Source organism: Athene noctua, chromosome Z (genome assembly GCF_965140245.1).
Source record: "Athene noctua chromosome Z, bAthNoc1.hap1.1, whole genome shotgun sequence".
In the NCBI taxonomy this organism is placed as follows: domain Eukaryota; kingdom Metazoa; phylum Chordata; class Aves; order Strigiformes; family Strigidae; genus Athene; species Athene noctua.
Window position 1 is genome coordinate 33,521,501 of NC_134077.1, and position 27,347 is coordinate 33,548,847.

General features: G+C 38.3%; 1 protein-coding gene across 6 annotated transcripts in view; it reads right to left on the bottom strand.

Moving 5' to 3' along the window:
* Window positions 1-7,260: 7,260 nt before the first annotated feature.
* KCNN2 (potassium calcium-activated channel subfamily N member 2) overlaps window positions 7,261-27,347 on the bottom strand; it is a 71,568-nt gene continuing 51,481 nt past the window's right edge. For 3 of the 6 annotated variants that reach the window (XM_074932381.1, XM_074932380.1, XM_074932384.1), the window contains 4 exons: window positions 19,052-19,162; window positions 16,444-16,571; window positions 11,817-11,886; window positions 7,261-8,613 (listed from right to left, as the gene is read on the bottom strand). In XM_074932381.1, the coding sequence (XP_074788482.1) occupies window positions 8,326-8,613; window positions 11,817-11,886; window positions 16,444-16,571; window positions 19,052-19,162 (597 nt within the window). In that variant the 3' untranslated portion in view covers window positions 7,261-8,325. Of the gene's footprint in view, window positions 8,614-11,816; window positions 11,887-16,443; window positions 16,572-19,051; window positions 19,163-24,813; window positions 24,957-27,347 lie in introns of those variants that run through there. The other 3 variants (XM_074932382.1, XM_074932383.1, XR_012635552.1) reach the window with 3 other exon arrangements.

A 27,347-nucleotide genomic window follows, 5' to 3' on the forward strand; every position in this document is an offset into this window, starting at 1 on the left:
AGTGAGGGGCCCAAAACTGAACACAGGAATCGAGGTGCGGCCTCAGCAGTGCCGAGTACAGGGGTCAGATCCCTTCCCTGTCCCTGCTGGTCACGCTGTTGCTGACACAAGCCAGGATGCCATTGGCCTTCTTGGCCCCCTGGGCACACTGCTGGCTCCTGTTCAGCCAGCTGTCAATCAACACCTCCAGGTCCCTCTCTGACTGGCGATGTTTCCAAAACTTGTTTCCATGACTGACAGGTCATGAAAACAAGTTGTTCCTACTGGATAAAATCAATCCTGTTCTTCGTATTTCTTCCTTCTTAATCTTTTGAATGAAGAGGAAAAAGAAGACAGATGTTAAACAGTTAAAAGCAAATATTTTCTATGGTAGCAGTCTAGCTTCTCTATTTTTTTTCTGTCTAGTCCTCTTTGAATATTATATATTACAGCTGGAGATCTCTGAGAAGAAAGCTGTCAGAGGAAGTAGATGTTGACATGGGCAAATTGTGGGCTACAAACAGATATCCTCATGCTGCCACCAGACCATGTTGCCTGTGTCTTCTCCATGGCAGATGTAGACACAGCCTCCAAAAGACCGTTCAGACCTATCCACTGACCACTAATAGAGAGGCCACGGGCTGTGCCAGCTGATGATCAAACTCTATGTCCTATTTCTACCTCTGGAATTTGTTGCAAAACTCATTTGGAAAGCCTACCTGATACTTGCTCATACCTCTTCTGTTTCCCTTCTGCTGAAAAGAGTATCTGAAATTCTGAAAACACACATATATCATGCTGCTGTATTATAGCAATTGCTTCATATTGAAAATAAATATAGCTGAATCACTAAATGCATTTTATGGGCTGGAGAAAACAGGGTAACAAGGCAGGAAATATAACTATGAATATGGGACTTCTAGAAAAGCCGTCTAATTCTTATATCCAGTTTTTATGTTTCTTTCATGCACTTGATAACTGGAATAAGTATGGCCTAATTTCCTACCACTGCACTTTCTATACCTGATTAGCTTCCTCTGTGTATAGACTGTAACAAAAATGTCTGAAAGAACAGAAAGCTTTCCAGCTATTCCTGCACTATCTTCCAAAGTAGCTTGGGAAATAATGACAAAACTTCTATCCTGACCTGATTGGGGATGATGTGCTGAGAAGCCAGTAAAAACTGTTACAGCACCTGCTGACCAGGGAAAATTCAACAGGCATAGATATTTTCTGACATGTCTGTGGAAATGGCCTGGCAGTGGTGGCAGCTGAGATTCCTTAAATCAATACACTCTTCAGAGGGTCCTGAGCCCTGCAGCAGGAGGTGTTTTCAAAGCATGTTGAAATCACAGATAATGCAATGCATTTGATTCACTGTTATTAGCCAAACTGACTGAAAGCTCTGTTTCAAAGGAAGCTAACGAAGCTGGGTGGCTTACTAACACATTTCAGCCTTGGGACTGCTGAACTCATATGCTCAGGAATAAATCTACAGGTCTTTTGTCTCACCATCACACAGCACAAGACTCTGAACTCCAGTCAACACAGACAGCAAGAAGAGCTAACTGATGTCTCAAATTGCACCATTTTTTCTCCCTCATTTTTTTTTGTAAGTAGACTTTAATATTTAATCACTTAGAAGCTAAGCTCCTAAATCTCATTGCCCAGCCAGAAGACCTTACTAAGGTTTATTCCCCTTGAATTTTGGAAACTGGTGCTGGTGGAGTGCTGTCAGTTTCAATCTTGAAAGCAGGAAGTTGTCTGAAAGGGTCCTGCTCAGTGGCACAGCATTACCCTGTGCTCACAGTGGAGCAGTATACCTCATGCTTTCCCCACAGCAGTGCCACAGGCTATCAAAACCCATGAGGTCTTACCATGCTTGAGATGTGATAGGAAAAGCATTTTTCAGTCTGTAAGACAATTTGAGAAATATAAGAATGCAGTAATACTGTGATGTGGGAGGGAGAATGGATAGAGTCATCGTAACCCCCAGGTTACATGCTGCTGCCCTGGCAAGGGGGCCATGACTGCCTTCAGGTTGGGTCTTGCCATCTGCTCTCTTCAGTTACATGCATTGGGCCACTGGCCTCTCAAATGCCTAGGGCTATCTCGCCTCTCATATCAGTACTGGTGGCTCTCTACCAGGAATGCTGACAAGAGGCCAGTTCCTAGTGCTCAGCAGGTGCTGGAAGAAAACCCATAGAGCAGAGTTGAGGGAGAGCAGGAGCAATGGAGGGAGTGTGGTGGCATGCACTGTTGAGAGACCTTTTAACCGAAGCACTTTTGTGCGTGTGTGTATGTGTGTGGTAAGCGATGTTTGCAAAAACAAAATCTTGGAACTCTGCTCATTACTGCAATGTTATCTAGTATGTCACAACTATTTGAAACTGCGGGTTAAGTTTAGGAGTGATTCTTAAGATAGATTTCTTGTTCTCCAACACATCAGGTTCACGTGCCAACCATTGGACATTTCTAACTTCTCCAGCAGGAATCTGGACTCAGTCACTTTCAAGAGGCAGAGCACGGTTACACTTCATTTTGCACAGAACTGTGCTACTCAGCATATTGTATAGGTTTTGGTTTTTTTTTTAAAAAGGACAATTCTGATTGTGCAAAACTGCTTCTGAGGAATTTTTTTGTTTGATTTTTGCTTGAGACCACTTGCAATCTCATCTCTTGGAATTTTTCTGGAGGCTAGGTGTCTGTCTTTTGAGACAGCAATGTAGCACAAGATCTTTCAGGTTTTGTCCTCACTTCTATTACAGTTTCTTTGTTTAGAAGAAACTGGTTTTTGTTCTTCTTTAGTTCTTTGTTAAAAAAAATCTTGCTATATCTTCATGCGGTGACCAGCCCTCATATTTCTGAAATAGTTCAACAACTTCTCCATATGAGGTGATAGATAGTATTAAACAGTGTGTCACTACTGTTGTCAGGAAATATAATTGCACAATCTCTTACTTTTCATTGATAACCATGACTTTCAGACCTGGAGTGAGGCTTCACTTAAACCTCTTCTAAGTTCGGAAGCCTGTAGCTGGTCAATTCACCTACCTGAATGTTTTAACTTCATTATTATTGCTGGTGCTACATGATGTTTGATCATTTATCTGGATGGGACATACTCTTTCACTCAGAGATCTGCTTTGTTGTAAACACCTACTACAACATGTGGCTCCTCTTTAGACTCAAGATACTTTGAAATGCAGGTTTGGAAGGCAATGAGAGGTCAGAATAGGTATAATTTTAAAGTAGAACCTTCTACTCTAACTAAAAGCTTGTTGCTTGCTTCATGTATAATTGTAAAGTCTAGATTCTCCTAAATATTTGAAGATACTAATGGGTTTAAGTGAATCTGAATGCAAGGAAAGATAGCATAAAGCATTTTACACTTCATATGATCTGGTGACTTGCCATGTTAGATTGCAACAGGTTCATGTCTGTGGCTTATGTTTTTTTCTTGCACTGCAGCTGTGCTCCATATCCTCCATTATGCAGAAAAGCTCTGCAGTCCTCTGCAGGAGAATGCTCTTCATATAAAAGCCTGAAAGTTATTGACCTAGTGGAGCTTCAACTGTATCACTCTAATAAAGTCTATTATAAAGCAGTACCATCATGCCAATTCTGGCAGCTGCCTCCATTTTAGCCTTCTCAGAGCATGTCTACACACCCTAGCCCAGACTATGCTGCACCTGCTCCATCCATGTGCTGTACTGCCCAGCTGCAAGCAATTCTTGGCAAGGAGTCAGGCGCCTGCATTAGGCTTGGTGCTATGCTAAGCTGTAAGTTTTGAACAGAGTTGCATAAATTACCACAACTCCCCTCTTCTGTTTACTGTGATCATCTTGTGCATCAGGCTGTTCTTGAGAGATGGGGCTTATTTGCTCAGTGCTGTGCTAACTCACTCTGTAGTGAGTGAAATCCTGTGGTTTCTGGTCCAGTGTTGACATACAGATGGTGAGTCATTCAGGCAAGTCAGAACCATACCTGTGCACACCTAACTGCAAAGTGTCTCATAAGGATCTCTTTTTATTTATTCTCTCAGTCATGGAAAGGGGAAAGATCCTTATAGATATTTCTTACAAGGCTTGGAAAAAAAAAGGCTAACATATTACAGCTTAGTCTTCTCTGCACTTGTGCGAACAGGTATAGGATCAGATTCTAAGCGCTGATTGACAGATGCAGGTTAACCGAAGTTACATACTTGAAGTGCCACAAACACAAATGGTTGGCCCTGAATGTGTGTAACCTCCACCTCAGGACTGCACTGATATGCCAGTGCTCCTCCTGAGCTACAGCTGTAAGTAGCCAGGGGTGCTGGTGGAGGAAATTTGTGACGGTTTCCACCTGAGCATAGATATGCTGATGCAGGGGTACGTTTCTGAAAGTAAGATACAGTAGTCTTATCTCTTTCCTCCCTTCCCCTCTTTATTGGGCTGCTTCTCACCACTAACAATGATTTTGAGGGGGGTGGACTAAAAAGGCAAAAGGACTTTAAGGACTTTCTTTTAAAAAAGAAACAATATGAGCAACAAAAAAATTGGTAGATGGAGAGAACAGACTTACTAATCAGAAAATCTACCTTCCGTAGATAAAACTTACTAAGAATTTTTCATAACTTTCAGTTAGGGGAAAAGAGTTTTCAGGCAATTTCCATTTGTAGTACACTTACAGGTAATAGGTTTTATTCTGAGTATTAGACACCCATATTTAAGCCATTTATTCTTTTATGATTAGATATGCTTTTGGTGTGCAGTGTATCAATTTGGATGTCCACATATGATCTGACATGGAAAGCATTTTGTAAACTGAGTGGCAGTAGAACAGTATGCCTATCATCTGTCTTGAACCTCTAATGATGACAGAGATTCAGACCCAGTCCAGGGAGCCACGGTTTTTAAATAGCTCACAAGGAAAGATATGGACTTCCAGAAGGTGTTTAGTGTTCCTAAGCAGGATGCTTAACTTTTAGACAGTGAAGCCCTATCTATATCAGATGCATCTTTATGGAGCAGAGGGAGGTAAAGAAAGACTGAGTTGCACAAATCTGTCTGGGAAGGTCTGCAGGCTTACAACAGATACTGATTTGCAGAATTAAGAACTGCAGAGCATTTGCAAGTATATCTGTGAATGTATTATTATGATCTTGCAAAAACTTAAATATAATTAAAAAATACTATGTAAATCAATGTTAAGCATGGTGAACAGGCCTATTTGTGATCTTACATTTCAGTCCTTATGGCCAGGTATCTTTGCTAAGTGTCATTAAAAATGTGGAGATTAGCAACAAGACTCCAAAGTAACTGACAAGTGGAATCGGTGTCTGGAATGCAGTGAAAAGCAGCTCAATAGCAACTGAAAGCTGAATTTTCCTATCAGAGAGAGTAAAGCAAGAGGTGAATGAAGCTTTTCAACTGCAATGTGGTAAATATGCCATATGCTTTGAGAAAGATTCCTTGTTTGTAAACAATCTTTCAAAGAAAAAACTACATTCAACTACAGAAGCAGTTTCAAAGATCTGTCATAATGCTACTTTTTTCCTTTTGGTGAGCTCATATACCAAACACAGCGAAGGAGCTTAAGTTTTGGAAATAAAAAATCAGTAATGGAATCTGTGGTACTACAAAACTCCAAGAAGGAATGATTAAATGGTGTTTTGTGTCAAGAGTAAGAAAACCAAACCCATACTGCTTTGTGGTCTCCTGAATATAAGTTTATATCTGTCTTCTCTTTGACCGGATTCACTTGTAGCACTTAAGTACTTTTCAAAACCAGGTACTAGAAGAAAAAAATCACCAGTACCAAAAATGCAGATAAAATAACTGTAGAGAGCTTTAGAGTAAAATAAGAAATTGAACTGGAGAATTCCACGGTATCATCATTTGTTGTTTGCTTTAAAAACAAAGACAGGATTCCAAAGTAATTTGGCAGATTGTTACAGAATCCTACTGATGGGATAGTCCTGGTACATCTCACAGACCTGCTTGCATAAAACTGTTGCAAGAATTTAGTAGGTTCAGCCTCCTGAGTTCTACTGTGTAAAAGAAATTGAGAGGTCAAAGATGACAGCTGGTCTTTCACATCAGAGTAAATCAGCTTAATACTCATAGCTAGATGTTAACTCAAACAACCCTAACAGATTGGTAAGAATTTTTCAATGTGGAGTTACAATCCAGAGGAGAAAAAATAAGGGTTTTACAAATACAAAAAAGATATTGTAAACAACGGAAGAGCTAGTTGAAGCTGACAGGACAAAAAGGAATGTAATCAAGCTACACAAATGTATTTCACATTCAATGACAGGAAAAATATTCTAAATTAAACACAAAAATTGGGACAACAGACAAACAAAAATCTTCAAGAAAAGAATTCTGAAACTTGACTATTAAATTCCAATATTATTAATCACTACTTCCTAATCCTGCCAACAGTTTAAAGTAGCTGGCCTCACGACCGCTCAAAATGTCATCTAGTTTAGGACTGGGCTAGCACAATATTAGCACTATGTAATATCCATCTTTTCCTTTGGAAATGAACTTCATAAAAACCAAAGCGGAACTGCAAATACTGTGCATATTGCTTATTATTCCAATCACAAAATACCACAGTCTGTAAACAAGGCACTCCAAAGGCATGCAACTCTTCTGCTTATCTAGGGGAAAAAAATACCGCAGAGTCATTGTCTTTCGCAAGGACATAAAACGTGTTGGACAAACTCTTCACCTTTTCATAAACAAGCAATGAGTCTGGACCTAACTTATATTCATCAATTATATATTTTGTCCAGCATGGCTCTGCCCTGACTTTCTGCATTACTATCTTCCCTGCCCATCACTACTGACCAGAACTCACAATATCTCATGAAGCAATCAACATTTCCTTCAACATACATGTTAGTTCCTTCTAGGCAGAAGTTAGTATTTCTTGGAAACAGTCAGGCATGCCTACTTGTTTTACTTAGCTATAGTGTCACCTTTGTCTGTAAATTGGAGAGGGGGATAGAACTAGTATATTTCATAAATAGCACGTACTATAAAATATTTCATAAAGTCAAATAATTTTCTGTTTATAATTAGGAATTGTGAATGCAAGTTGCATCTGCTGAGTATTTAAGTTTACCCAGCTTTGCTACTCTGGAATATAAACCAGGACAAAAATCAGCCAGAACTTTTTCACAAATGCATACACTATGCTTTGTGGTGTTTTTTTGAGAAAGAAGGAAACCTTATAATTTGTGTATGAAAGTAAAGTATGACAGATACCCCACTGCCATTACTCCAGTCTATAGCAGGGGTTTTTTTTGAAATATTGCTAAGTGTCTTGCTAACCTTGGGGATTATCCAAATATAATGTATACAGAACACTGCGCTGCCATCACGCAATTGTGTATACTGTATACATGTCAGTCATTCACTCCATAAACATTAAAACCAAAAAAGAGAGTGGAGAAAATAGAAAACTAACACTCAAACCCCAAACAGCATTAACAGGAGACTTCCAGCTTGGAAGTGATGCTTCTGTCTGGACATACTTACCTGGCATAATTATGAGAGTCTGAATAAATGAACAGGTCTTTACCCATGCTTTTGGCATGACAGTAGCTTTACAAATAGTCAGTTTAAAAGATCTTTGCCATGGGCATTGCATAAATAATTTTATATACTTACGTATGTATGTATATATATTATCTGTGTGTGTGTGTAAAAATGCATGTTAAACAAAAGACCTAAGAAGATTTTAAAAACCCATAGCATACTTCGTAACTTATTTTCTAGGATAAACTATGTTTTTAATTAATCACTTCAGTAACCGAAGCTGTCAGTGACCTTTTAAAATAACTATATATATACAGCACACTGTTAGATGAGTATTAATTTTTTTCCCCCTCCACTGCAAGCAAAGTTTAGAGAATTAGTTGTTATAGTGAGCGATAATTATTAAGCTTCAATTTTGTTTCTTAGAAGTTTTTAATTAGGTCGATTGTGAGCTTTTTTTTTTTTTTATAAGTCCAAGTAACCAAGCAACTATGTGCAGAAATTAACCTTTTTATTATATTATATACTGTAGTAGTAAAGTTTGTTTGAAGTGCATGAATAAAAAGTTAGTGAAATTACAGGAGGAACAATCTAATATAGCAATAATAGGTGCATTCACTGTGCATCTGAAAGGAGGAGGGGGGAAAAAAGAGTTTTCACTCATTTTGGCCTAAAACATGTTCAGGTTTCCAGGATTCTGACATCAGAACCCAGATAACACCAGTTAGAACCATAGGGCTTTACAATAAAAGCTAAAATATTGACCATATGATGGCAAAAAGTCTTTATTTTGTGGTTAACGTATTCTCTTCTAGCTACTCTCTGATGAAGTTGGTGGTGCTGTGGAGGATGATCTCCTTCTTCTTGACAAAGATCGTGATCGTTCAGCACTGTAGGCAACATGCTTATCATAATTTTGTGTCTGAGCCTCGAGGAAATCCCTCTGTTGCTGGCTGATTGTCTGGCTAATCAGTCCAGGGAGAGCTTGAATGCTACCAATTAAAGTTTCCAGTTTAGTTTCCAGAGTAACAATTCTCTTCTCAAAATCTTCACTTCTTTCATTTAAGTCAGAAATCATGTCATACATGATGTTTTGAGTCTGAAAGCAGAAGGACATAAACAAAGGTTTAGAAAGACCTTACAAATATTGTAACAAGCAGCACAGCTCCACAAGGGTTTGTAAATGCTTTTGCACTTGACAAAAAAACCCAAAAGCATATGAATATTATAAAAATATCAAGTATTGTGAAATAGTTTTCCTTGAAGATTCAGGACAAATTTCCTACTAAACTTGCTGAGCAGAAACGTAATATATTTTGAGTAGCACTTTAGATGTCAAGGTCTAAAAGAATTAGACAAAAGATCAGACCTTTTTTGGAAGTTTGGGTGCTTAGAAATTCACCATTCTAAGCTTCGTGAACAGTCTGTTGTGTAAGCCAACAGGAGACTGAAGGCTCCAAAGCTGTGATCCATCTTTGACTCTTCTGTATTTCCTCTGACTTTAAAAACCATCATTCTTCTAAGCAGAACACAAATGTTGATTTGCTTTCTCCTTAAACTGACCAGGCTTTCCTGAAGTGGCTGTAGTATGAGTAGTTGCATGGATAGGTTTTGGAATGTAACGCAAGAAGTAAAAACTCAATTGTATGCTTTGCTACTTTCACATTCACCAATATATCTGCCCTCTACAAAACAGTGTTTGGTTACAGCAAGTACAAAGAGTGTACTTTAAAATGCTGTAGTGGTTAGTAAAAATGTAATCTGAAATACGTTAATTCATAGAGACTTGGAACAGCTTAGACATAATGGCTGAATTTCTCCCTCCGACAGACTGAGACTTCAGACTGGAGTTAACCTAGAGTCAAAATTGGCTGTAATTCAGCGGGCAAACTGGTTGAAGTTTATAAAACATCCAAAAGGAATGAAAATTAATTGAATGACTGACTGTCTGAAGGGTAAGGCACTTCACTATCAGATGAGTGTTGATAACTCATTTCTCTGCCCTCTGTTTCAAGATGCTAGCATAACCCTTGAAAGCAAAGTAGTCTACATTAAATAGTATCTGAAGAGTCCTTATCAGTTGCCAGAAGAATGAGATTGAAATGTATTTTCAGCAGCTGAAGTTGTCAGATGATTCTCTAAAGCAAAAGGGGAATAAGCACTGAAGAGTTTAATCTCTTCTTTGATGCACTTTAAATTGAGGACGGTTTTGAGGTACATGAGGAGGTGTACAAGAAATCCTTAGCAAAATCCCATTAATGCCTTTAATGTAGCCTCAAATTAAGATCAAAGTAACATTTAAATACTGAGGTCTAATGTGAAACCTGGAATGCTATCAGCTCAGCCCTCTAACTCTCTAGTAATCATTTTGTGCTAATGAAACACCATCATACAACACAGGAGGGACAACCATGCTCAGGCCCAGTCAGCATGGGTTTATGAAAGGCAGGTCCTGCTTGACAAACCTGATCTCCTTCTACGACAGGATGACCTGTGTATTGGATGAGGGAAAGGCTATGGATATAATTTACCTTGACTTTTGCAAGGCTTTTGACACCATTTCCCACAGCATTCTCCTGGCAAAAATGGCTGCTCGAGGTTTGGACAATCGCACACTTCACTGGGTAAGAAACTGTCTGGACGACCAGGCCCAGAGAGTTGTGGTGAACGGAGTTAAATCCAGTTGGTGGCCGGTCACGAGTGGTGTCCCCCAGGGCTCGGTTTTGGGGCCACTCCTGTTTAACATCTTTACTGATGATGTAGACGAGGGGATCGAGTGCACCCTCAGTCAGTTTGCAGATGACACCCAGTTGGGTGGGAGTGTTGATCTGCTCGAGGGTAGGGAGGCTCTGCAGAGAGACCTGGACAGGCTGGAGCCATGGGCTGAGGCCAACTGGAGGAGTTTCCATAAGGCCAAATGCCGGGGGCTGCCCTTGGGCCACAACAACCCCCAGCAGGGCTACAGGCTTGGGGAGGAGTGGCTGGAGAGCTGCCAGTCAGAGAGGGACCTGGGGGTGTTGATTGACAGCCGGCTGAACAGGAGCCAGCAGTGTGCCCAGGGGGCCAAGAAGGCCAATGGCATCCTGGCTTGTGTCAGCAATAGTGTGGCCAGCAGGGACAGGGAAGGGATCTGACCCCTGTACTCGGCACTGCTGAGGCCGCCCCTCGATTCCTGTGTTCAGTTTTGGGCCCCTCACTACAAAAAGGACATTGAATGACTCGAGCGTGTCCAGAGAAGGGCAACGGAGCTGGTGCAGGGTCTGGAGCACAGGTCGTAGGAGGAGCGGCTGAGGGAACTGGGGGTGTTTAGTCTGGAGAAGAGGAGGCTGAGGGGAGACCTCATCGCCCTCTACAGCTACCTGAAAGGAAGCTGCAGAGAGCTGGGTTTGGCCTCTTTAGCCTAGTAGAAAGCGACAGGACAAGAGGGAATGGCCTCAAGTTGCGCCAGGGAAAGTTCAGACTAGATATTAGGAAGTATTTCTTTCCAGAAGGGGTTGTTAGGTGTTGGAATGGGCTGCCCAGGGAGGTGGTGGAGTCCCCATCCCTGGAGGTGTTCAAGAGTGGGGTCGATTTAGAGCTTAAGGATATGCTGCAGGTGGGAACTGTGCTAGGAGAACGGTTGGACTAGATGATCTCCAGGGTCCTTTCCAACCTAGATGATTCTGTGTGATTCTGTGTGAAAAATCTCAGCAACAATAGACAAGAAATTTGCAATTTAATGGCCTTTTTTACCTCATCTCAAATGTCTTTAAAAAGATTAATAAAGCCTTATGATATATCAGCAAAGCAGCCAGCTATTATTCATTATAAAAACTTAAATAAATGCAGACCTAAATTTACTTGTCCAAATTCACTGATGCATAAGACAAGAGGGATAGAAAACCAGAACCTCTGATTCCAGTCTGTGTGAGAGCCTGATTAATATGGATCTTCACAGCACAGTCACTATCACCAGACAAGAAATCTCTTTACTACACAGCAGTACAGTACTACAACCCACTCGCAGTTCACCATTTACCAGGACCACTGCAGTCATTTCAAGAGCTCAGGATCAGCCTCTCAATTGCAAAATCTTTTTCAAGTGTACAAAAAATAAATAAATATGGTGCACTGAAACTTTGGTCAGAGCCATAAACAGGATGGTTCATTAATTAGGTGTTACCACACAACACACACATATTTTCATTTTCTATAAATAATAAACTTGTTAACAATATTTGCATGTATAATGCACAACATTTTCACTTACAAACTCTTCATTTTGAAAGGATGAATGTTAAACCACAGTAATTGCCTACTAACCTTTGCCAGGTCCACCAAAGTGTTGGCTTGATCATTCAGTTTCCTTTGTTCCATTTTTACACTTCTTAATCTAAAAAGTTGAATTTTAAGTCAGATTTTTTTGTGTATGTGATCATATCAGGATTTCTAAAAAGCATGCACAAAATTTACAAGACCAGATAACTGCATGGACAATGTCTTGAGTACTTAGTGTAAAGTCAGAGTTGATCATGTGCCTGCTACAATGAGAAGCATGCTTCTTCAACACGGCAAAAAAGGAAAGAGCAAGGAAATGTGATGTCCTTGAGAATACCATTTGGCATGGTCAAAGTTAAATTCAAAAAGGGAGAGAACAATTTGTCCAGACTATATGAAAGAAAGCCAAAACATTCCTCAAAGCCTCAGTATCGTGACAAGTAGATATAGGAAGAAACATAGAACAACTGGGTTTTGTCATTAATGTTGTAGCAATTAAGAATCTTCCCATGCCTACATGACTAGATACAGGTATAAGTCCTGTTCTGTCGGTAATGGATTGGGTTAGCAGGTGTTTGAACCTGATGGAAATACAGTGATAAGTGAGTTTCTCATTACTTTAAACAGAACTTCCATCTGATCAGCAGCTAAATAACCAACATACTTGCCAATACATTTGATTTTCTTACATAATTTGTGAATGTAAATATGATTATGTTTTAAACATACATTACACATTCCTTTTCAATATGCTATTTAAACTACAGCATTGAAAAACTATGAAAGAAGCAGCAATGGTATCGTTTTCTCCTTGATGCTTACCTATCTGCATTATTATTATTAGTTATATACATTCTCTGAAAGATATATACATGACTTCCTTATGTGCTCCCTGAAATAAAGTCCACGTTTTTCAGACTGTGAGAGAAGCAGTTGGTAGATTGTCACAAATAAGCAATTTCTCCCTTAAGTATGAGTCATTTGTTCAACATTTCCCAACAGAAACACTTGGAATTTCTGGTGGCTGTTCTAAGCAGGAAGGAGCATTTTTCAAAAACATAGCTGTTTATAAACAATGATGTTTGATAAGATACCATGCAGTCTACCAGTATGTCACAGGCCAACCAAGCTACCCATCCGGTTAGCTGTCAAATGAAAATAAGTTTGGCAGCATTTTGTGGCAGGTGGGTTGCTAATGCATACTCTGCCTGTTTCTTAGTGATGGCGTTATTTAGAAAGCTGATTTAAAGAAAGCCTTAGCAAAATCAGGAAGTTGATGTTTGTATCTTTAGTTACTGAGCATTTCCTTTCATGTCCAGGCTAACTGCCATGAGAAAATAAGTTGTGAAGAGTGAAATGCCTTTTAAAACACATGGAAATAACTCTGTTAAGGTAGAAATCAATTGTTCACATAAAATTGACATTCCAGTGGGTTATTACTGGAACATCATATGCTCTTCTTCCCCTTGGAGGCTTTCTTCAGAGCACAGCATAAATGCAGACCATAGCAATGGTGCTTTCAGAAGTTATGAGCTGGAGCTATTTTAAAAGGGAAAGTATGGAGGTGTCTCCAAGGTATGGAGTTACATGATTACAGTCTGAGAACAGAATAATTATTCAAAGGTAAGCATGTAATGATCTAACTGGAGAATGATAACCCTGTTGTTTTGGTGAGCATCCCTCAAATAATTTGCAGAATATATGTTTTCTGCTTTTCTTAAGATTCACTGACTCATGTGTTTGCCAGCTGGTATTTTTATTATAAAATTCCGAGAAATCCATTGTTATTGTAGCAATACAAGTACCAGCTGACACCAACATGGTAATTCCTCATGGTAACCAACACAGTATCTATCATAGACTGTAAAACATATCACTAGGTAATGGCAAGTCTTTAGCTGCAGCAACCGGATTTAAAGAAAACTATCAGACTTTCATTCACAAATTCATTAAGAGAAATTATGAAACATCTTGATTTTATGAACTTCACTTATCACAGCAAAAGATCATGATTCTGGATCGTGTTTCCATGGCAGCAATCAGACCACTGAAGTTCACAAATAAAGACTATTTTTTTTGCATGCAGACAGTGGTAAATTCTGCAAATTCAGAAAGGAACAGCTTATACGACTTACTTCCGAGCTCTATTTTCATTTTGTTGAAATAAAAAGACAAAACAAAAGAAAACAAACTGTAAAATATACTAAAACAATGAAATGAGCACAGTGGGCTCAACTGAGCAAGTGGAAAGTCCTAAGGAGTTGCTACTTCTTTCAATCGATAACTACCTGAAGTGGAGTCTAACTCACTTGCATTCGCAATGAAGGAAGATGCAATAGCTTCAAACCTTCCCATTAACTATTATCTGTAGGTTTTCTTATTCATAAAATATATAAAATGCCTTTTAATAGTATCATTTAGAGTTATGATTTCACTTTCATCACATTTAGTGGGCATGAGAAGCAAAAATGATCCAGACCAGCTGAAGGCAGTTTTAGAGCTGTGACTGTGAGTTTGAGACTTAGTATGATCTGCTCTAGTTTCTTGTATAAAACTGGCCCTAAAACTTCTTTTATTTCTGTCTCCACCAAAATGGTTAGAAAGTGAAGGAGGGGGAGCCACAAAAAACCTAAGAACCCAAAAAGATGGAGAAGAGACATATACTATGAGTTATTTGAGAAAAGTTCAAAGATGCAAAATGAGAAAAAATAATTTGCACCCATCCATTCTTTATCATGGCACATTCTTCAGCATATTGAGAAAATTATCCTTTTTTTTTTTTTTTTTTTTTTTTTTTCTTAAATACAAAAGTTTTGTTATGGAATGTAAAGCACTACTAGACAGGGGAAAAAGCATTATTAACATATCTGTTCAAAGTTTTGCTGTCACAGCTTGGAAAAAATTACTGCTACCACATTCTTCACCCCACTTGAATAAAGAATTTTTAAGGCAGGTGCAGAACAACATTTTACACATGGTAAAACTCTTCTGTACTTGAATGATATATAAAGCTGCAGATCAAGCCTGCTGTGCTTTTTAGATTCTTCTCTGAATGTGTGTGTGCACACACACACAGACACACACACACTCAAAATAAATAGCAAAGTTAAAATGTTAAGGAGTAACGTCTGCAATCAAGGTTTCAAGTCCAGCAAAGGATGCATAGGACATGACATCCTATATCCCAGAACCCCTGCCATTCTGCCTCCCAATCCTTTAAACCAAGCAGGATGACCAAACTGGGAAAATATACTTTTTATATCCACATTTTGTGGTCTTTTTATTCCTTGAAGTATTTCTGCAATAGCACAGTAACATTTAATTCTGCAAGTTTGCTAAATATAATAATCAAGGTTTATAGAATAGTTCATACCTTAAGCTTAGCTACCCATTGCTTTAAAACATTGCTATGAAACAGAGAAACAGTAACTGTTTGCCTAAATTTACTAATAGGAAATACCGTAAACTGGCCTTTCCTTCCTGTCTTTCCTGCAAGATGACCCATAGGTATTCTCTTCATGATGGTGCTTCCATCACAGCTCCTCACAGGTTGGCTCATAGACCCACACTCAAAAGTTATGAAAACATCAGTTTGAAATTAAACTCAATTTATCTACATCTCTGCAGTATCTCCTGGAAACTAACTTCATAGACTGTACAAATGGCTGCCTCAGGCTGGATGGGGACACTGAATAGAGCAGACACATAGAAGGATGGGTCCTGACCATTCCTCAAGAAGAATCTCTGTTTCCTGGGGACAAAATTCTCTTTTTTGACCCCATGTAGTCCAAGGAACAGTAATTGAATCATTGTGCGGTTCTGCTGGTTTTGATGTGCTTTAAGACAAATATATATTATGAATTTTAGATAAATACTCATGGTCTTCCAATGCCATAACACAGCTTAATCCTACTGCTGGTTACAGTTCTCAGGCTTGTTTTAAATCCCTTAAGATTTCAGTGGCGGGGAAGAACTCATCTGAATCATGCCAGAGGTGCTCAAAGGTCACACAACAACTGTTGGCATATATTCGTTGTTGGCATATATTCTGATTTTGTGGAACATCTGTCAGGTGTCATAGCTGACATATCAACATTTGATTTTATGCACTGAGAATACATGGTGGAGAGAAGCAACTAGTTGCTGTTGGGCTGCACAATGTCACTTGATGCATAGACTTTTCATAAAGCAGTACATCCATACTCATAGGGTCTCTTCTATTACATCATTCTGACTTTAAATTATTAAAACTTCTACTACAAATTAAAATTTTTTCTTTTTTTTTTTTCTGTCTATGGTAGCTTGTATCTAAGTACCCATAAGTAAATATGTAACAACAGAGGATAGTCTCAGTGGCAAAAGACAAAAAAAGTCTTAGATAAGAAGCATGGGAAAATTCTATAAAAATATGAACAAGTTTGAATTACCTCATATTGGATATACACAGCCAGAATACTTTTTTTCTTTTGTAAACAGGTAATACAGTAAAACCTTATCTTTGTCTTACTCTTAGAGAAAAATCAATCTCAAGAGCAACGTTCTATAAAGGAGAGGAGGGGGGAAGAACAGGAGGAGGCAGGATGGGACACAAGGACTAAGAGTGGCTCTGAGGGAGAAGGAAACTAAGAGAGAAAACCCATGAAAGGGAAATTCAAAGCAAAACAGTACTTACTGATGAATAGCTTGCAAGAATTTGCGTTGATGTTTCCTTACTTTCGCATGGTCTACCTTTTTAACCAGCTTTGTGTTTTTATAAATTAACCATGTTTCCCTGAGTACATTGGCGGCTGCATTTTTCACCTGTTTAATAAAAGAAAAACACCAGGCTGACAAAAGTAGCATTATGTCGTATCTTCTCTTTTCTGGTATAAACTCCTTCTAGAGCCCTTAAGACCCTTCCTAACTGTGGAAAATGGGTACATACAGAAGCTGCAGCACTGAGGGTAGAAAGCAGTGGGACTGCTGAGCAATTTCCATGTCCTGTGATACTGGGATCAACTGTCTTTGTATCAGAGAATAATTTGTCCCTCTTTAAAGAGTTAGCACCATTTGGTGTTTATGGCAATATACAGTGAGAAAATACTAATGCATTATTTCCATGTAGGATCATAAAATTTTTCTCTTACTTTTTCTATGATTAGTACCTCTTAATTCTCTTAGCAATTTAACAGTTTTTAAATTTCTAGAGCTCTTTGAACATACTTTTTTCTTTTTTTTTGTTTATATTTTTATTCTTGTTTCTTCTTTAACATTCTCCAAGGAGATGAAAAAAAAATCTTGTCAATTAATGTGGACAGTGTCCTATTTCATAAGTACTTTAATTTTTTTTTTAAATGAGGCTTTCCATAAAATGTTAAAGGTAAGAGTACCTACAATTCCTTCTTAGGCTCTCAAAAATTTTCAAGAATGCTTGAAAACAACAAAGAATGTCAGTGCAATGTTGCTTAATGACAGAACGAGTAGGTTACTTGCAAAGGAAAACTATTCTTACTATTCATCTTTATTTTCTCTCCCTCCAACTTTATATCATGCCAGTCACTGCAGCATCAGACCTAAATCAATGTCTAGGTAAAGGCATTGCAGGAATGCCATACAGTAGCTCTTCTCAGCAAGACGTCCCAACCTCGTACCTGCAGAATTGTTGGAGAACCTTGCTCCTGACTTCAGTAGAAGCGCAATCACATTTCAGAGACCTCCTCACAATCTCTACCTAGGCCTTGCACTTCCACAAGGTATCAAGATGTGAGGAAACCTCTCTAGTATTTGTGTAACCGATTCGTGACCTACTGTGAACCTCAGACTTTTCTTCCTGTTTGCTTTTCATGTGCTTCGAGTTTCACGAGTCTGTAGCTACCAAAGCACCATCAGTATTAGACTAGTATTTAGATTTATATGAAGGATACCTGAATAAAATAAACTTTAAAAGGCACAAGTGAACACCAGACTCAAAATCTAGCCAGTGTTTACAAAACATTTTCCTCTCCTCAAAGACATTTTGAGCTCAGCTGTCAGATTACACCAGAAAAGTGCCTGTATTAGGAAGACGAATTATTGTCTGTGGTTTGGTTTCAACAAGACCTTAACTGACTATAATAGGAGTGTAAATCAACAAGCTCAGATAAGACACCTCAAGTCAGACACCCTTTATATAAGAACTGCCTTCCCACTCATCTTTAGTCTTTCCCTATTGGGACTGCTTAGGGGAGAAACAGGCTGTTAGTGGTAACCAGCACAGAAAAAAAGGGAGCCAGCACAACCAGAGCAACGTGCTGACATGTCCTGGAAACACAATGTGTAGAGACATGACATGGCTCTCTGCAGCAGAGGACCTACGGCAGCACAGCACTGCACTGCTGCACGGAGCTGTGCTAAGGCAGCCAACTTCCTTCCAACCTGGAGCAGAGCCCTGGTTTCCAGCTCAGGCATCGACATCCCGTTCCACCACCCATCCGTAAGGACAAGCTCTGCTGAGTTCCTTTTGTGAGTGTAAGGACCTTCCTCTCCATATTGGCTCTTCTCAATAATCAAGATTAAACAAGTTAAGAGGACTGTGTAGCTCCTACTCATTTTCTTGTTCCCTCAACACTGACCTGTTTAACTTCAATAATGGATTTCTACTGCCTTGTTTGCTGCATTCTTTCATTTTCCAAGATACTATTGTAATTTTTAAAAAATTCTATTTCATAAGGAAAATTAAAAAATACTTTTTATAAATTCTAATGATTTCTAGAGGTTTTTTAAAAATAATCTCTTCTAAAAACAATATTATCAACAAACATCTTTAAGGCGCTTCAGTACTGTGTGCCGCTAAGCAGACCTTGTGTTGAGTACACAAAGCAATTGGAAAGACTGCCTCACTCACAAACTATGAATACATCTTTTTCTTAAGAACATCCTTTATAGCTTGAAATTCTTGTATGTATCAGTCATTTTGCCTATTTCAGCTACAAAGATTTTATATATTTTTCTCATATACTGCATGAAAGACTTTTAGTTTAATATAATAGTCTAGTTTCACAGCATTTAACTGTTGGTTTTACCAATTAACTTTCAGCTCCAAGGACCCCCCTTAGAAAAATATTCAAATCCTCAAAATCTGTTGAGAACTTGCAGTTGCCCTCAATTCAGAGAAAAGCTCAAGGCATTCAATTCTTCCTCCTTGCAAAATCACACCCCTGAAAAAATTCCATAGAAGAATGTAGCAGGAGACTATTTAAAACAAATGCAGAAACAAATTAACACACATTTCCTTTTCAGTGTGAATACAAAGGGTGACTTACTCTTTTAGTTAGCTGGGTGTCCATCATGAAATTATGCACATGTTTTTCAGCTTTGGTAAGTTCTAACTTCCTTGCCACCACAGCTACCACCAGTGCAGTGCACCCAGCACCCTGAAAACAATAAAACAAACCCCCAAGATGTTACTTCTGCATTTTGCAGAGGTTTTAGCAGAAGTTTCTCCTTTTGCTGTAGAAGTATGGCAAACATCAGGTGATTCATACCTGGTAAATATAGTGAACACACTACAGCTATTTCAGTTCAGAGTAATAGGAAAAGTCAGTAATTACAGGCTGGTAAACTGTCAAGGCATCAAAATAATTAGTGAGCAGCATCATTTAAAAGTTCTGCTTTTTTTCCTGCAGGGGTTGAAAATTTGAACACATCCCATTTCTAGTGCATAAACAAAGGGGTGATCAAAACAACTTTTAAAACTCAGAATATTATTAAATAAACGCAGAATAACCTGTTCTTAACAACTGTCTCAAGGTCACAGCAATTGCTAAAGAGGAAATAGAATTAGATTAGTATTTAGCATACAAAAAACCCGAAGTTTCTTAGGATTTTCTGTAGGGCCTAAAAAATAATAATAAATTTAGTATTTAATCACTTTAATATACTTCCCTGTTGTTCTCTGAGTCCTTCAATTATCTCTTCCTATGGTAATTCTGCTTATCTTATTACCATTTAAAATAGCACACATACACAACATAATTTCTTCAAAACTTGGATGGAGAAAATATCAATTTTCTAGTTTGTGCTGTGTATATGTGTGTATATACACATATATACACGGACATGCACGTTTACAACAGGCCAAAGCCAGTAGGTGCCTGTCCCTTTGAGATGACAGTGCCTTTATCACCATGACAAATTTAAATGGTTGAGGGGGGGGAAGAAAGGAAAGGAGGCTAAAATGAGCCAGGTAATGAGAAGCGGTGTCAACTATACACATCTAGAGGTATCATTTACTTTACACTATTAATAATTCTGCTGCCTTAGTCTTTTTTTAAAAGCAAATCTTTACAGGTTCTTTTTAAAGAAGTACAAAAATCATATTAAATATACAAGGCTGGTTTTAACTTGCAGGTTCATCCCAGTCTAGCTGTTACTGCACCTGTGTCAGTTACTCTCCAGTATAAAGCAATCTCTTGTTGTACATTGAAACTTACCACTTTTTCATCTGCAGAACTTTCTTCCACTCTTTCTGTATTTCTCCCATTAATTTACTTTCTCCCCATTCCCCACCTCTGTAACTGCCTTAATCTCTCCAGAAAATCCAGAAGAAATCTCTGAATCTAGTTTCCAAAATATAAGCTCCAATAATAAACACATAGAGACTGCCAAATAAATTAACTCATTGTAAATCCTTATTCACATAGTGTCCTCAAAAAAAATTAACCTGCTCTCTCTGCTTACTTACTACTGACACACCCAATGAATTTTGTGAATGTCTCCAATTAATTAATTCTTCGTTCCCTTGGTAGATTGTTCCAAGAAATCCATGTGCTCCCTCAAACACCTAATTTTCTGCAATTAGTTCTCACCTATCAAAGTTTCTATCCCCAATTGCTTTCAACATTTCCTTGAATGAGTCGCTTGTAACTTTGCTGCATTTCCTGCTTCTCTCCTGTCCTTAATACTAAGCTTCCTAGCTTTGCTGTTCCTTCACGCTCTGTTATCCAACCCTGTGACAATAGAAATGCATGGAAATTTACTTGAAGTCTTGCTCTCTCCATGAGATGAGTCAAAATGGGGCTGTAAGTTCCTTTGCTTCTTCAGATCCCACTAAGAGTTAAGAAGAAAGAAGACAGCCAACGCAGCTTAAGGCTGAGCACTTCAGAAATGCACTGAGCCTTCTGAGAAGAAGACTAGGCAGGTATTGCTCTACCATATGCCCTACCTCCCCAGAAAATAGACAGCCCTTCTCTGGTCTCCTTTCCTGTGAAGGAGGGCAAGAGAGAAGTGCTAATATGCAGAAGACTTCTCTGTGGGCAAATAAATAATTATCTAACACCATACAATAGCAAGAACATGAAGAGAAAAGCATGTATCTTTTGGCCCAGTATGTCAGGATAACTGGGACCAGATGCTGGTAATAATGTAACTTGAGTTCTGCCTACTTACAGCAAGAATGCTAGAACAGAATGAGATTACTAATACAGACGCCACCGGGAAACAGGTTTATGCCAAGTTACCAGAGGGAGAGAAATCTTAGATCCCCCTTCACAGCCCTGTTGTGTCCATTCTCCCCCCACCCCCCCAAAAAAAACCAACAAACAAAAAAACCACAAAAAACACCACCAAACAACACCAAAACTGGAGGAATAGTAACAGTCAAAAGGAATTTGGTCTGAGTTGAAATTTTTCCAGCCTTTGCAATTAACTCTCATGCTTTTTCAGAGTGGCACAGCAGTTAGAAGGGCCAAACACTGTCAAAAACAGTAGCTTTATACCTCACATGAATGATGCTGCCTGGAGCAGCAGATTACTGTCACCAGCAAGCTATAACAACCACCTCTACGGTGTATATGCACTGCTGTCTTCCTTATCCCCAGAACAGATTTTAAGGGCACTTAGAACTTCCGGTGTGTAAAAATCTGAGGAGAAAGAGAATGAAATAATATTCATAACATTCCCTCATCAGTCCACTGCAGCTTTAGCTAGAGAGATACATATCTGAAAGCTACCAACTTCCATCCCATTGAGCAGTCCATTTGAAGTGTAGCTAAAGAGACGAAAAAGCAAGTGTCAGATTTCACAGAATTAAAAACTATCAGTTTGTGCCAGTTAGTAAATATTCATAACTATGTATATCAAAACTAAATGGTCTGATGTAAAACTGTTTCACAAGGGAAAAAATAGGCAAAAAATTTAATTCATGCTGACTATTCATATTTTCAGTAATTTCAGGCAAATTTGAAAAACAGACAATTCTGCTTTCACAGTTTCTCAAAATTGTGATATTCTTTTTCTATGCAGAAAGTTTTCTGCGTGTTCACATGAAGCATTAAGCAGTTACAAGCAGTTACAAGCTGTGTTGATAATTTGGACACAGCTGTTAAAAACTTGGACACAAATTATTGCAGCACATGCAGTGTAAGCAAGCCAAACACGAAGTCTGTATTGCTTATTTGTTTCATTTAATGGAAACAGGTAATAACAGAATTAACCATCCATTAATTTGATTTCTTTCAAGTACTCTATGATCAAGGGTTTGCCAGCAACCAACAGTTTTAAAAGCTGATCGACCTGAATTATTCTATTTTTCAGAAAACCTATACATGCTGAACTAACTTATCTACTAAACCAGGAGAAGCCCTTAAAGATCACAGATTTAAGAATGGGCTTCTCTAAAACAACAAGACCAGGACTCCATTGAAGAGGTGAGCAATGCCTATTTCCTGTTTGCAAGGATCTGAAGATGAAGCACATGAATCTCATCCTCATCCTCATCCTGAATGCACAGTATTTCTTGCATGATATGAAAGGTGCATATTAGCCTTCAGTAAAAGCAAGAAGTCTGAAAACAAATATATGACACATCCTCAGTCCTTCAATTTGGCAAAGCAACAAACACTGGACTGCTCAGTGGCATGAGATCTCCGACGGAGATGTAAAACTTTCGTTTGTGAACAGTACAATCTTGACGCATACGGTTTTACAGTCACTTATACTGGATAGAACTCACATTGACTGTCAATCTGATTAGCTGCTCTTCCATAGGAAAACATTTAGATGTACCTGCAAACAACTTTAGGGGACACTTCATATCTTTAATTCTAAACATACTGCTCCAGTTCAGGACAAAGAATGATGCCTTAAGTTCAAATGCTCATGCAGGTAAGCAATAGTGCATGAAAGCCCTCCTTCAGTACCCCCTCTGATGCTTAGAATTCAAAGTGACTTGCTCTGATAGAAGTGTATGTAGGTATTTGACTCACATATATACTTAGGTTCTTGTTAAACACTAGTAGGCTAATTATTTTTTCACTTGCTCGGGCCTAAATGACAATCAATGTTCCTTAGAAAAATGAATGGAAGAATGGACTAAGTGGGGAAAAAAAATAAAATGTCAAAAGCCATTGGCTTTTTGACATCAAGTCTATGCTATCTGAAAACAGCAAGAGAAGAAAAGCGAACTTAATTATATTTTAATTTATAATTGAAATTTAGCAACTGAACAAAATGCTTAAACACACCCTTCAGAACAATATTACTTGGTGTTATCTTTCACTTTACCCTTAGGCAGCATAAACTGCAACTTTCCCTATCTGTCTGAACAACCTCTCCTCTTGGCACTTAGTTCTGAACTATCGCAAGCTTCCTTTCATCTGCTTTAACAAAGCAAATTATGCCTTTCTTAGTCATATCAGAGATTTCTGCAATGGTTATTTTCTTTGCCTCTTATTTTTACTATATTACTCTGCCCTTGTCCACCTCTTCCCTTCTCTATCACATAGAGAACATTTGCTCTCAGTTGCAATATTTTATGACTGCAAATTCATGGATTTGAGCTCTAATAAGCCCTTTCAGACAACACCCTTTGCATCATCTCTTGACTTAGGTAAAGCTCACTGGAAACATGTACAGATCTAATATATAGTTTCCTTTCAAATTACTCCTCTTTTCAGGATATTACTTACTACAAGACCTGGCACAACCAGTAAAGATACTCAAGATACTGGTGTGCCAAGATCACTTGTTTTGATCCTACATAATGCCTCCTTGTTCCCCACTCTATTTGCTGTACGGAGATGGTAAACTGTTCAGGAATTTGGACTATGTATTTCTACTGTCTTTATACAGTACTGGTACCACCAGGATCAGGTATTAAAAGTACTGAAGTGCTACAGGGATACAAATTACAATAAATAAAGATGGTAGGTCTGTATTAAGCAATTCTACTGTACACATCATAATACTAGACCTGACTTTGCTTTTCTTCTCCTTCAGATCCTGCTGTGGTTTGATGAGATTATATATCAATATACTTCCTATATACTATACCTGCTGAGATGCCTTCAGCAGCCTAATCAGAGTCCTCTGTCCTCTTTAAATGATGCAGCACATCCTGAGCTTTCTGCTATTACCATCAGAGCCACCAGACCAAAGCTGACTAACTTGAAGTTACCACAGAGAATAGCAGACTTAGCCATAGCAGCTCGAGGGAAAAAACTGGTCTTGCCCAGAGTATCTGATGAGGGTGAGGCTATGAAGTTTGGAACAAGATCATGCTTTCCCTACTGTTTACAAGTACCAAGACTGAGAGTTCACACTGGTGCAATACACAGTGGTTGCAAGACTGCAGGGTTCAGGCTTCAGTAAAGTCTAGCATTTACACCTAGCATTCTGGTAAAGGCCCAGCTTTAGTAATAACCTAAGAGAGGTGCTTGCAACTCCTCAACTAAAGGGTTATCTAAGGGTAAGAATGGTTAACACTGACTGATAAACTGCACTGAAATCAGCATTTGGTCAGCAGAGAAACCCTGTACTCCTCTTAGTAAACACCTCTGGTATTTCCACCTAATTCTTTCTTTGGTAAGGTTCCAAAATACCTTTACAAGACAACAATGAATTGAGCCATTTCTGCAACTGTCTGTAGTCTTATATATGCCTGGAGGGTGTTACTGGTGAGAAAGGAAGCAATGCTGTGTTTCAGTATTTCAGCTGGGAGTCTCCTGGCAGCTCTGGTTTACTGGACTGGAAGCGAAGTACAGTCTTTAGTGCTGTAGTTGTCACAAAAACGTCCTGCTATACTTGCCTGTAGCTGAAAGAAGGCAGTTGCCACATTTCTTGCTCGCTTCCCTTGGGATCCACTGGGGGAGAGAGAAGGTCCGCTTTGCAGACATATGGTTCTGGTGGGAAATTTAGCTCTGCACCAGAAAAGGCACAGCATTCCTCCTGCTGCTCTGCATAAAATGAAAATCCTGTAAGAATTTAAACAGGTATTTTTTTCACTTGGCTCTCTAGAAGGTGGATTTACAGGCCCATCAGGGGAGGGGAAAAAAAAAATAAAAAAAAATCTTGCTTGAAGTAAAAAAACCCCTCTCCAAAACAAGCAATGCAAAAGTTGAGGGAGGAATCCATCCACAAGACAGACAGGCTAGGGAAATGGTGTTGCATAAATGTATTTTTGCATTCGTCATTGTTCACTAGGAGAGATGAGTAACCTTGCAACACTGAAACAAAATAGGATGAATAACAGGACAACAACTATGCCATCTCAGCCAAAAATGTGATCTAAAATAGTTTTGCATTATTTATACTTTCATATATTCAGTATTTGCCTGTCTACTATTGTCTTCAGTGGAGCTTGTCTGCACCACTGCTAGAATGCTATTGCAACCTTTAAACTTCTACTCTATACAATAGCAAATGAGCAGATTCCTTTACTTATTAGTCCCTACGATTTTTAGCAATGTTGCAAAAATAAAAATTATGAAGAGCTTTAAAAGTCATATACAAATATGAAGTTGATTAAATACTCTCAGACACAGTAATGAAGACAATCTCTCTTCCACAGGGGAACCTATAAGTGACAGTAGTGTTAACTCTGAGAAGCCCAAGAATTGATGCAACCTGGTGGCTGGGCTCCTGGGAAACCTTCAGTGGTCATAACAGCTAAAAATCCCCTGGAGAGCAAGACAATTTCTGCCAATGTGCAAAAAAACTTTTTTGCTGAGCAAGGAGGTAAAATCCAATTTCACTAAACAAGGAGGCTAAACAGTCAACAAGGCTGATGGGAAACATTACTTCAGTAATTCAGGATGATGGCTACTGATGACATTCTTGTCCAACACCTGTGTTGTAAATACAAAACTTTCATGTGAATGCATGTAAAAGTATATTAAAATTTCTGTATTAAAAGTTATTGCAGATGAAATTACATGTTTTCGAAACAAAGCAGAAGTTTTGTTCTAAAATCAGCAGCTCCAGTCATATCTATGTAAACAAAGATATCATGGGACAATTGCTGTTCATTGCCTTTGAACTTGATGAAATACATCTGTAACTACTACTTAGATCTAATCAGGAAAGAGTTCCCCTGTCCTCTTACACTTCAAAAACTTTCCTGCTCTACTGGTACCAACTGAAGACCTTTTGAGGAATTTTATTTCTTTAATTCTCCTAATTCTAAAAGAGGGTTACACCTTCTAGGAGATTCTGTTTACCCAAATGGAAGTAGAGCCTCTCTGTTCTCTCTCACATTTCAAATTACTGTCTTAACTGCCACTGCTTCAGGGATCACTCTCTGGAGCTTCTCAACTCGATTTTGATAATTCATTTTTCTCTACTTGTTAGAAATTTCATCCCAAAAGTCATAGCCATAAAATAATCCCAAATTATGTTTGTTCTTTACAGAAGTTTCCATTTTAACAATCTGGTGTGCTGAACAACAACAGCAGAGGAGCCAAAGAATTTCTGAGCATGCCAACTTTTAATAGCTTCAACCCTAATAATTCAATAAGAACTGTCTTCTCCATATTACATTTCTGCTCAACACACTGTCCAGTTAGGTTGTATTATGTGAGAAAGAATAAACACAATCTGTTCTGAATCATGACATCACTTACATTTATTATTTAATTCTCAGAACCAACTGAATTAAATTCTACTATATATCCGTGAAATGGACCCAATATGCTACCAATTTGCATGAAAAGTTTTTATATTTTCCTGTACTCTCAGGGAAGTAAAAAATGAACTGTGTTCTAGGCTTCTGAAATTCCTCTAGTAGGCTTCTTACCCATAGAACTATTTACCACATTGCTCTGATCTTTATCACCAGATACTAGAAATTATAAAAATATTATAGATTCTTGATCAACATGTAAAATGTTCCAGGTAAACCTTTAAATATCATTACCATCTATTATTGTTTTACTGCTATTAGAGAAAATTGCTTTGCTTCTATCAATTCAACCATACCTAGCCATCCACAAGGCAGTGTATTAGTCTTAATCATATCTTTTCAGCTCTTTGAGTATAATTCAAAGTACATTTCTGTTTCATAAACAATTGTGTTTCTGCAACTCATTACAGAATTAATCAATGTAAATAAAAGCTTTCATAAAAAATCCCACAATGTTTTAGGCATTATTATACAAAATAATTTATTATTTTTTGTATATTATCCATATAAAGTTTGTAAAATAATTTCATATTTCATTGCTCAAGTCTGACGTTTACCTTCTTTTCCTCTTTTTTAGGAATCATCCCAGAAGATCTGCATACAATATTTAACTATGCAGTTACAATCTACTTTTCTTCTCTTTTTTTACAATTTAGTAATCA